The sequence below is a fragment of the Musca domestica genome, unplaced genomic scaffold (assembly GCF_030504385.1).
Source record: "Musca domestica strain aabys unplaced genomic scaffold, Musca_domestica.polishedcontigs.V.1.1 1, whole genome shotgun sequence".
In the NCBI taxonomy this organism is placed as follows: domain Eukaryota; kingdom Metazoa; phylum Arthropoda; class Insecta; order Diptera; family Muscidae; genus Musca; species Musca domestica.
This window is the reverse complement of record NW_026712114.1, coordinates 5045014-5057867: the sequence shown is the minus strand read 5'-3', so window position 1 is coordinate 5057867 and position 12854 is coordinate 5045014. Positions and strand designations below refer to the sequence as shown.

Here is a 12854-nt window from a genome sequence, read left to right as displayed (position 1 = left end):
AGAGATGGGTGATTTCGACAAGGTTCGATTTTGACTCAACTGAGATACATGGCGCTCGATTTCGAACTCGCTGTATAGAGAGTGTTCCGAAATTTATTTATAAGGACAAAATTAAAAAAAAAATAAATTGAGACTTTTTACAATTTCCATTTTTTTTTTTTGTAATATTTCGGAACACCCCCGAATATTCTACAATACACATTTTTTACTCAACATGATGGAGGATTGTGAGGATTTTGAACACTATAATTTTTTTTGATACATGATTAATGTTGTTGTTTTTACCTTTTGTTTAGCTGTCGTTTCACGGGTGTGCAGTTGCGATTTTAATTGTCCAAGAACTTTGGCTGCTTTCGAAAGATTTTTTTCTTGTTGCCAGATATCGGATTTCGTATCGCCCTATAGGTATTTTCATTTAATTCGTATTGAATGTGGCATTTTGCGCAAATAACAACAAACAAAGCATAAAATGGTAAAGAAAAGAGATACGAGATTTGATTTGATTTGATTGCGTTGTTGTTGTTGTTGTTGGTTGTGGATTGAATATTGTTGAAGAAGAACAAAAAAAACATATGTGGATGGGTGTGTGTGTGCGAAAAAAATTAAGACAAAAAAAAAACAAAAACAAATTTTTATGGTAAAGGATGACCCTGCTGGCGGTTGTTTCCTTGAAAGAGGGGTTATTTGATTTTTAGCAATTTATGTTTTAAGAAAATTTGAAATATTGAAAAAAAAATATTTTTTTTTTTTGTAAAAAACAAAACACTGATATATTATTAACTTCTACATTATTTAAATTATTTACTTCAAACTCTGTATAGTGAAATATTCCAAAAATAATAAAAAAAACATTGAGAATAAAGTTAGGAATTTATTTAATATCCCAAATTTCAATATTTAAAATTTTTTAAATACTACAAAATTTTTCAATTAAAAAAATGTTTAATCTCCTAATTTTTGTAATTTTAAAAAAATAATACATTTAAAATATTTAAAATCTTAAATCCATGAAAAATGCAAGTCAAATTTATATTTTATAGTCAATTTTTTTACTTTCTTAATAGTGAAAAAATAATAAAAAAATTGAGAATAAAAAAATAAATTCCTTATTTTTTTAATATCCCAAATTTCTATATTTAAAAATTTTAAAATACTACAAATTTTTAGAATTGAAAAAAAATTAAAAATTCAAATATCTCTATTTTTTGTAATTTTCGAAAAAACAGTAAGGAAAAGTCAAAAGTCGGGCGGGGTCGACTATATGATACCCTACACCACTATGCATATTTAGTAGAGCTCCCGTAACAAAATAATGCATTTGAAGTAGATCATACCACCTATCAGCATTTGACTTTAGAGCAGTTAGGTTTCCGAGGGAACTAATATATGGGAAGCATATTCAATTCTGAATCGATTTTCATTATATTTGACGGAGCCATTTTAATCTTTGCAACATTGCCATAGAGTGCATGATATCACTTCGAAAATGATTATATTAAAAAATATATGTCGGAGCCGAGTTCCACCAAATGAAAACGTACGTCCCGAATTTCAATCCATTTGGGCTGATATTAGCCATTATATGCACAATAAACCTGAAATCGGATTAAGGATATATATGTAGGAGCTATATCCAAATCTTAGCCGATCTCGATAAAATTTGGCAAAGTTATTTCCGAGTTCTATAAGATATCTGGTACCAAATATCATTGTTGTCGAATGCATATTAAGAATGTGAGGGACTTAAAACCCCAAATCGGATGAAATATATATATGGGAATTATGGCTATATCTGAACCGATTTTCACCAAATTTTACGTACTTGCTTCTAGACTGAATTCGGTAGGATGTACCAAAATTCACTATTGGACTTATATTGGCCGTTTGGTGCATAAATAACCCGAAATCGGTTGAAGATATATATGAGAGCTATATCCGAATCTGAGCCGATCTCGATAAAATTTGGCAAAGGTATTTCCGAGCTCTATAAGATATCTGGTATCAAATATCATGGTTGTGGAATGCATATTACGAATGTGAGGGACTTAAACACGAAATCGGATGAAACATACACATGGGAGCTATAGCTATATCTGAATCGATTTTCACCAAATTTAATGTATTTGCTTCTAGACTAAATTCGGTGGGATGTAGTAAAATTCAGGTCATTTGGACAAACATTGGTCATTTGGAGCACAATTAACCCGAAATCGGTTGAAGATACGTATGGGGGCTATATCCAAATCTGAACCGATCTTGACAAAATTTGATTCACCTATTTCAGAGCTTTATCTGATATCTCATACCAATCGTACAAATCGGATATAACTTATGTATGGCAGCTATAGCTATATCTGAACCGATTTGCACAAAATTTGAGGTACTGGTTTCTAGGAAGAATTCAGTCATAATTAGCAAAATGCAGTCCATTTGGTGCCGAATAAACCTCATATCGGATAAAGTTATATATGGGAGCTATATTCTAATCTGGACCGATCTTGACAAAATTTGATACACTTATTTCAGACCTTTATCTAATATCTGGTACCAAATATCATTGTTGTGTAATGCATATTACGAATGTGAATGACTTAAAACCACAAATCGGATGAAATATATATATTGCAGATATAGCTTTATCTGAACCGATTTGCACAAAATTTGAAGTACTGGTTTCTAGGATGAATTCAGTCGTAATTACCAAAATGCAGTCCATTTGGGCTGATATTAGCCATTTGGTGCCGAATAAACCTCATATCGGATAAAGTTATATATGGGAGCTATATCCTAATCTGAACCGATCTTGACAAAATTTGATACACTTATTTCAGAGCTGTATCTGATATCTGGTACCAAATAACATTGTTGTGGAATGCATAATACGCTTCTGAGGGACTTCAAACCCCAAATCGGATAAAACATCCGGTTATTACCAATTTCAATACGGTTCGTCCTTGGGCCAAAAAAAATATGGTTTGGAAAATTTCATCTAAATCGGATAATAAATGTGACCTGCATTTTGTTCACAAGAATACATTGACAGACGGACTGACATGCATAAATCGACTCAGAAGGTGATTCTATGAAGATCCTCAAAATAACTATGGGTCTATCTCGCTTCCTTCTTCCTTCCTTCCTTCCTTCCATGTTACAAACATAATATCCTTACCACTGTGTGGTGTAGGGTATAAAAATTCGACTACTTTTCACATAATATTGAATAAAATCTGAATATACCTTTTTCAGAAATAATTAAAATAATAATAATAAAATTGAAAAAATCTTGAGAATTGATTTTTGACCAATTTGAATTATTTATTGAAGGACATTTTTGGTCAAATTAATTATAAATAAAAAAATTGAATTTTTTTTAATTTTTGCTTCTAATTATTTTACTTTTCCACAATACAAAATATTGAAAAAATCTCAATATACCATTTAATAAATAATCAAAATAGGTTTAACAAAATTAGGCTCTATACGATAGAAGCCATATGGATCCTAAGAGCCCCCCGTATGAAATTGCAGTTTCAAATATTTTTCTCAAATTCAAATAACCCACATTTTAATAAACCACCGCCAGATGGAGCATCCTTTGAAAAAATATCTCTAAATTTGTATCCTCTAAACAGGATACAAAACAGGGTGGATATATGAACAAAAAAATATCACAATATTACAATACAAGAAAAGAAAACAAAAAGATATTATCAGTTACACAGACAGAGAAGGAAGAAAAATTAGAAAAGAAAAACGACAAGTCAATAACAAATGAATGTAAAAAATAAAAAAAAAATATTAAAACCCAAATTAGAAGAAAAAAATAATAAAAACGAAAAGAAAATGGATTACAACGAATGTTTGTTGTTTGGTGTTGTTGCTATTGGTTGGTGGTGGTTGGTTGGTGGTCACATTCAAATGAGTGGAGTAGCAGTTTTTTTGGTGTTGTCAAAAGTTCACAAAACAAAAGATAAAAAACACAAAAAAGAGAAAGAAAGCTAAAATGTCTAACATTAATTACGTTGATGACAATGATGAGATGGGTGTTCAATGGATAAATAATGATGTGTGTGGTGGTAATAACAAACATAGGATATATAATTAATAATAAAAAGTGTTATATTTTTTCGATTCAGTTAAGTCGGTAATCTGTTGCACTGTTGCTATAATCGATTTCTAAGATATGTATGATGTCAAACACTAAATGAATGAATGATACTGTGATATTATGGTGGTGATATTATGGTAGTGACAAAAAAAAAAAACAAGTAAAATAGTATCAGTCGGTTATGCCGACAGATGTATACCCCCAGCCTTGAGTTACTATTATTCAAACTGTAGACCCCCTTAATGGGGGAGGTTCCGAAGCAGTTGGCCAATATTGACCAATTCGTATCTGACCTAAGACTGATAAAAATATTACAATGTGACAGATTTGGACTATATCGACTACTTCCTATACTTTATATGAGATATGGGCCAACATTTTCGAAAATGTGGAAAATATGAGTGAGGTAACAGATAAAGCGGGCAGAAGTATTCGATTTTCATACTTCATCTAATACAGATAAAAATTTTGGTATGGGCAAAATTACAAGAATATCGAACATTTATATTCAGTTTTATGGGAAAACATAAATTTCGGTACCAGAAGAAATGATCCGATCTGTACCATATTTGTAACAGATCTTGTGTAAAAAAATTTTTATAACAGGCCTTAATAAAAAAATATTGTGATATGTGTAATTTGAAGAGAATCGGGAGCTTATTAAGGATTTTATGATCGTTTTTTGTTATTCAAAACTTTGACCCTTGGTGGGAGAGGTACCAGAAGGAATGGTCCGATCTCTACCATCTTTGCAAGAGATTTTGTGTTTATGGAAATATCGGAATGTGCCAAGTCTGAATGGAATCGGATGTTAATTTCGCGTTTTATGAGCTTCATGGATACTCAAAATGTTGACCCTTTGTGGGGGAGGTACCAGAAGGTGTGGAACCATATGTCCCATCTCCCCACCAAACATTGGATTAATAAAAATAATGTGATGTGTGTAATTTGAAGAGAGTTGAATGCTTATTTGGCTTACTCTGAGCGTTTGGTTTCTCAAAATCTTGAACCCTATGTGGGGGAGGTACCAGAAGAAATGGCTCGATCTGTACCATCTTTATAACAGATCTTGTGTTTATGGAAATATTGGAATGTACCAAGTCTGAATGGAATCGGATGGTAATTTCGCGTTTCAGGAGCTACATGGATATTCCAAATTTTGACCCTTTATGGGGGAGGTACCAGAAGGAGTGGACCGATATATTCCATTTTCACACCCGACCTTGGGTTAATAAAAATATGGTGATGTTTGTAATTTGAAGAGATCCAGATGCTTATTTCGGATTTTATGATCCTTTTGGTTATTCAAAATTTCGACACATTGTTGGGAAGATGCCAGAAGGAGTGGACCGATATTGTCCATTTTCACACCTGCAGCAAAATCGGATTATCGTTTCTCTTTTTATGCAAAAAATATATTTTTTTTGAAAATTTCGAACATTTGTGGGGGAGGTACCAGAAGGAGTGGACCGATATATTCCATCTTAACACCAGACCTTGGGTTAATATAAATATTGGGATGTGTGAAATTTGAAGACAGTCGGACTCTTACATCGCATTTTATGAGAGTTGTAATTATTTAAAAATTTGACCCTTCGTGGGGGAGGTACCTGATGAAGTGGACCGATATTGCCCATTTTCGCACATGACCTAGCACTGATGAAAATATTAGGATCTGCAAAATTGGAGCAAAGTCGGATTATTTTTTTTATTATTTTTTTTTTTTTTTGAAATGACCTTCTCGACCTCCGAACTCGATCTAAGTTTGATCAGACAGGCAAACAGACGGATGGACGGACGGACATCGCTAGATCGACTCCAAATGTTCTGAAACGTATTTGGTCCAAAGAGACCTAGGGTCTAAAACCATTATTTCGACTAGGCACGTTTTGGCCGTATCAAATGATATATACCCTCTGTAGCCATATGGCTGAGAGTATAATTACATGAATATGAATTATTATTGTTCTCTTGCTTGATTGCTGGTATGCTATGAATGAGTGTACGATGATGAATTAGAGAGAGATTACAAACATTTCGGTGTGCTTAAATCTAATGCTACTTAATTTATAATATTTTATAATATAAACTAATTTTATATTTTATTATTACTATAAAAAATAAAATTTTAATTATTAACTGAAATAAAAAGTTAACAAAATAACAAATTCGGCGTGCAAAATATTTACTAAAATCTAAGGCAATACGACAATGGTTCAATTCTTAAAATTCTATTTTGTTTCGACAAAAAAAAATTGATATTTTATGGCAATGGGGGGTACTGATGATTTTTTGCTTTTGATTTAGGACAAAACATAAACACATAATTGGCATAAAAAAAAATACAATAGACGAACATCATGCATAATAAACAAAAAACATTTTATATAAAAATATATATCTAGAAAATGCGAAAAATAATGAATAACATAAACATGCTCAAACACGTAACAAATGTTTATTTTTTAATTACATATTCTTATTAAACATTGTTGCCCTCAGTAATACGTGATTTATTTATCTAGTTTTTTTATTGTAAATTCAGGAATTCAAAAACAATGGTTTTGAATATTATTTTAATGTTATATTCAGGTATTTATATGATGGAAACCATTTCGATTCGTCGCAAGGCTGATATAAGGTCTACTTTTTACAACAAGTTGACAATAAACTCAATAGTTTTTCTTTGTAGCGAATTTTTACTGGCCGGCCTTATATAGGCCATGCACATGGGCTCCCTGGTTAACCTTATGTAGGCCTTGGTTTTAGCATAAATCGATTTACCAGATATTGAAAATTCGACTAAATAGTTTTGTGGAAATTGTGATTTTTATATCCTCAGCCATATGGCTATATATATATATATATATATATATATATATATATATATATATATATATATATATATATATATATATATATATATATATTATATATATATATATATATATATATATATATATATATATATATATATATATATATATATATTATTTGATACGGTCAAAACGTTCCTAGTCGAAATAACGGTTTATAGACCCTAGGTCTCTTTACCAAATCCGTTTCAGGACATTAGAAGTCGATATAGCGATGTCCGTCCGTCTGTCTAGTTGGTGCGCACCATAACTTTCGAAGGTAGTATCCGATTTGATCCAAATCGGGTACATCGTAATATTATTGTCAAACTTAGATTGAGTTCGAAGATGGACAATATCAGTCCACTCCTTCTGGTATATCCCCCACAAAGGCTCAAAATTTTGAACATTCATGAAGCTCTTAAATACAATATTAACGTACTATTCCATTCAAACTCGCCGATGGTAGAGATCGTCCCATTTCTTCTGGTACTTCTCCACATAGGGTTCAAGATTTTGAATATTTTTGTTGACCCAAGGTTTGGCGTGAAGATGGAATATATAGGTCAACTCCTTCTGGTACCCCCCCCCCCCACAAAGGGCGAAATTATCATCTGATTTCATTCAGATTTTGCACAGCTCAAAATTGCTATCAAAACAAAACAAGGGTCAAAATTTTGAATATCTATGAAGTTCATAAAACACTCAATGAGTACAGATTTTTTTCAAACTTAGCACATCCTAACATTCCCGCTAACACACGACCTGCCGTGTAGATGGAATATATCTCAAATAGTCAAGATTATAAATGCTAAGTAAGCATCCGATTCCTTTCAGATTTCACTTATCCAAATATTTCTATTAACACAAGGTCTGGTGTGAAGTTGATAGATATCGACCTACCCCTCATACCATACCAATCTCCCCCACAAAGGGTCACAATTTTCAATATTTATGTCTCTTATAATTTGCGGAAGAAGTCAGCGATTCTTTTAAAACTTGGAAACCTGAGATCTGATGTGAATATAAAGTTCATCGGCTCAGTCCTTTTGATATCTCCCCCACAAAAGTTTTAAAATTATTCGCATTAACTTGGAAAGAAGTATTAGATGAAGTGAAATGCTTCGGCGCACTATATTTGGTATCTCATGCACATTTCATAATTTTCCAAAAATTACTACATATCACATGTAGAGATCTGGAACAGTTATATGAGACAATATTGACTCACTACTTATAAACCATTAAAATATATCCAATCCCAATTTTACATATCGAAGAAACGGTTTCCAACACACACCTGGGATTGGATTCTCATTCTATGAAAATAATGTCCTTTATAATAATTTTTATTAGACATATCTTTCGATTGTAAAAGTTTTTATTTTATATTTTCATAGAAAAAGAATTGAGGTCCTGATTATTTATTTTTATACTTTTTCAGCTATTTTTTAAGATAATCTATGCATTATAAAGGTATACATCAAAAAATTTGTGTTGAGTTTAATTTTATGCAGTTATGATTTATTAATGAATTTAAAACAGACGTATTAGTTTCGGGTCAAGCTTAATGTTATTGAAAAAAAAAAAAAAACAAGTTAACAAACAATGCGATAAAAACGACACAATGCATTAAAGAGAACAATGTTTAATAAAGTATGTATGTATTACATGGCAAATGCATTAGCACAGGAAACAGTTTTTTTAATTCGTTCTCAGAAGTTAATAAAAAAAAAATTAAATAAAAAATGACTAAAAGAAAATGATGTAGAAATTTTATTTTTGAAAAAATTACATACCTCCTCTTTGCTCTCCAAACGATCCTTGATGTGATTACAAAACACCGGCAATAGAATGGCACGACATTCGGGTAAATGGAATAGTTTTGAGTCCACAAAATCTTTGATGCAACCCATTTTCGATTGAGTCAAGCGTCGTGGTGGGAATTGTTTTAAAATGTTGACAATGACAATGCTGAAAAAATACAGGGGAATTAAAATATAAAAAAAGCTATGGGAAAAAGAAAGAAACCTGTGGGGAAAAGTCAAAAGTCGGGCGGGGCCGACTATATGATACCCTACACTACTATGTATATATAGTAGAGCTCCCGTAACAAAAGAAATTATTTGAAGTAGATCATCTACCACCTATCAGCATTTGGCTTTAGAGCAGTTACAGTTTGGTTTCAGAGGGAACTAATATATGGGAGGTATATCCAATTCTGAATCGATTTTCACTAAATTTGACGCACGGATATTTTAATCTTTTTTACCAAATAACATTGCTATAGAGGGCATGATATCACTTCAAGAAGGATTATATTAATTATAATAATCTCGAGCAGAGTTGCGTCAAATGGAAACTTACGTCCCGAAAATCGATCCATTTGAGCTGATATTAGCCATTATTTGCACAATAAACCTGAAATCGGATTATGGATATATATGGGAGCTATATCCAAATTTTAGCCGCTCTCGATAAAAGTTGGCAAAGGTATTTTTGGGCTCTATCTGATATCAAGTACCAAACATCATTTTTGTCGAATGCATATTACGAATGTGACGGACTTAAACACCAAATCGAATGAAACATATATATGGGAGCAATGGCTATATCTGAACCGATTTTCTTAAAATTTGATGTACTTGCTTCGAGACTGAATTCGGTCGGATAAGCCAAAATTCAGGTCATTTGGACTGATATTGGCTATTTGGTGCACAATTAACCCGGAGTCGGTTGAAGATATATTTGGGAGCTATATTCGAATCTGAACCAATCTTGATAAAATTTGGCAGAGGTATTTCTGGGCTCTATCTGATATCTGAAATCTGATAACAAACATCATTCCTGTGGGATGCATATTACGAATGTGGGGAACTTAAACACCAAATCGGATGAAAGCTATATATGAGAGCTATTGCTATATCCAAATCTAAAGCTATATCCAAATCTGAAGCTATATCCAAATCTGAAGCAATCTTGACAGAATTGGAAACACTTATTTCAGAGCTGTATCTGATATCTGGTACCAAATATCATTCTGTGCGTGTGAGGGACTTTAGACCCCAAATCGGATAAAACAAATATATGGGAGCTATAGCTATATATGAACCGATTTACACCATATTTGAAGTGTCGAATGAATTCTGTGGTATTTGTCAAAATCCACATCATTTGGGCTGATATTAGCCATTTGTTGCACAATAAACATCATATCGGATAAAGATATATATGGGAGCTATATTCTAATCCGAACCGATCTCGATAAAATTTGACAGAGTTATTTTTGAGCAGTATCTGATGTAAGGTACCTAATATCATTCTTGTGGCGTGCAATAACGCATGTGAAGGACTTGAAACCCCAAATCGGAAAAAACATGTGTATGGGAGCTATGGGAATACCAAAAGAGATGTTCTTTAAATTTGATGTACTTGCTTCCAGACTCACTTTAGAGGGAGGGGAAAAAGAAAGAAACCTGTGGGGAAAAGTCAAAAGTCGGGCGGGGCCGACTATATGATACCCTACACTACTATGTATATATAGTAGAGCTCCCGTAACAAAAGAAATTATTTGAAGTAGATCATCTACCACCTATCAGCATTTGGCTTTAGAGCAGTTACAGTTTGGTTTCAGAGGGAACTAATATATGGGAGGTATATCCAATTCTGAATCGATTTTCACTAAATTTGACGCACGGATATTTTAATCTTTTTTACCAAATAACATTGCTATAGAGGGCATGATATCACTTCAAGAAGGATTATATTAATTATAATAATCTCGAGCAGAGTTGCGTCAAATGGAAACTTACGTCCCGAAAATCGATCCATTTGAGCTGATATTAGCCATTATTTGCACAATAAACCTGAAATCGGATTATGGATATATATGGGAGCTATATCCAAATTTTAGCCGCTCTCGATAAAAGTTGGCAAAGGTATTTTTGGGCTCTATCTGATATCAAGTACCAAACATCATTTTTGTCGAATGCATATTACGAATGTGACGGACTTAAACACCAAATCGAATGAAACATATATATGGGAGCAATGGCTATATCTGAACCGATTTTCTTAAAATTTGATGTACTTGCTTCGAGACTGAATTCGGTCGGATAAGCCAAAATTCAGGTCATTTGGACTGATATTGGCTATTTGGTGCACAATTAACCCGGAGTCGGTTGAAGATATATTTGGGAGCTATATTCGAATCTGAACCAATCTTGATAAAATTTGGCAGAGGTATTTCTGGGCTCTATCTGATATCTGAAATCTGATAACAAACATCATTCCTGTGGGATGCATATTACGAATGTGGGGAACTTAAACACCAAATCGGATGAAAGCTATATATGAGAGCTATTGCTATATCCAAATCTAAAGCTATATCCAAATCTGAAGCTATATCCAAATCTGAAGCAATCTTGACAGAATTGGAAACACTTATTTCAGAGCTGTATCTGATATCTGGTACCAAATATCATTCTGTGCGTGTGAGGGACTTTAGACCCCAAATCGGATAAAACAAATATATGGGAGCTATAGCTATATATGAACCGATTTACACCATATTTGAAGTGTCGAATGAATTCTGTGGTATTTGTCAAAATCCACATCATTTGGGCTGATATTAGCCATTTGTTGCACAATAAACATCATATCGGATAAAGATATATATGGGAGCTATATTCTAATCCGAACCGATCTCGATAAAATTTGACAGAGTTATTTTGAGCAGTATCTGATGTAAGGTACCTAATATCATTCTTGTGGCGTGCAATAACGCATGTGAAGGACTTGAAACCCCAAATCGGAAAAAACATGTGTATGGGAGCTATGGGAATACCAAAAGAGATGTTCTTTAAATTTGATGTACTTGCTTCCAGACTCACTTTAGAGGGATGTAAAAAATTTCAGATGATTTGAACTTATATTGGCCACTTGGTGCGCAAATAACCCGAAATCGGTTGAAGATATATGGGAGCTATATCTAAATCTGATCCGATTATCACCAATTTCAATAGGGGTTGTCCTTGGGCCAAACAAATATTGTTTGGAAATTTTCAGCTCAGTCGGATAATAAATGTGACCTGCATTTTGTTCTCAAGAATACATGGATAGACGGACCGACATGTATAAATCGACACAGAAAGTGATTCTAAGAAGATCATCAAAGGTAAATCGGCAAAACCAATTGTTACTTGTTTTTTTTTTACTTTCCTATATCTCAATTCTTATTAACTTTATTTTGGCTTAAGATCAATTGAAAACATCAGTGTTTTATTTTTATAATTTTGATTTTTATTTTCCAATATTTCGACAGTCATTTTCAGGAAAAATTTTTCTTCTTGTTTCAACGTCTATGCTAAACTCCTATATCCTTTATATTTTAAAAACCACCCTTTGCATTTTAATACTCACCTCAACCGAACCGGATCAAAAACTTGCATTAAATCCGTGGCAATAATGTGAAGATTTTTCAGCAATGCTCCCTCTGATTTCAGGAGGTCCGTGGGACAGGCAATCATTTTGATAAACATTTCCAAAAGTTCTAAAAAAAAAACAAATCAAAATAAACACATTTTTAAATACCATACCGAAAATATTGTATAATTTTCACTTACCATGTAGCTTATTGGCAAAATCTTCATAATCCGAATTGCCATTGATGGCGGCAAACAATATGCGCGAGCGTATGATAAATTTCATGACATAATGTAAATATCTTGTGGTCTTATACAGACGTTTAACCTCGATGCGTTCATCGATCTCAATACCATCGACTGATTTTTCCTTTGGATCAATTGCTTCTTGGACATTGCGTTGAAGGACATCAATGAGTTTGCTATATAAATAATAAAATTTAATTAATAAATTTTAATTATAAAAAT

General features: G+C 32.6%; 1 protein-coding gene across 2 annotated transcripts in view; it reads right to left on the bottom strand.

Moving 5' to 3' along the window:
- Positions 1–12854, bottom strand: part of LOC101891400 (dedicator of cytokinesis protein 1) — a 128196-nt gene that overhangs the window by 18735 nt on the left and 96607 nt on the right. The window contains exons 9-12 of one of the 2 annotated variants that reach the window (XM_059118056.1): positions 12588–12808; positions 12385–12514; positions 8763–8937; positions 286–399 (exon numbers count right to left, since the gene is read on the bottom strand). In XM_059118056.1, the coding sequence (XP_058974039.1) occupies positions 286–399; positions 8763–8937; positions 12385–12514; positions 12588–12808 (640 nt within the window). The remainder of the gene's footprint in view (positions 1–285; positions 400–8762; positions 8938–12384; positions 12515–12587; positions 12809–12854) is intronic. The other variant, XM_059118058.1, reaches the window with a different exon arrangement.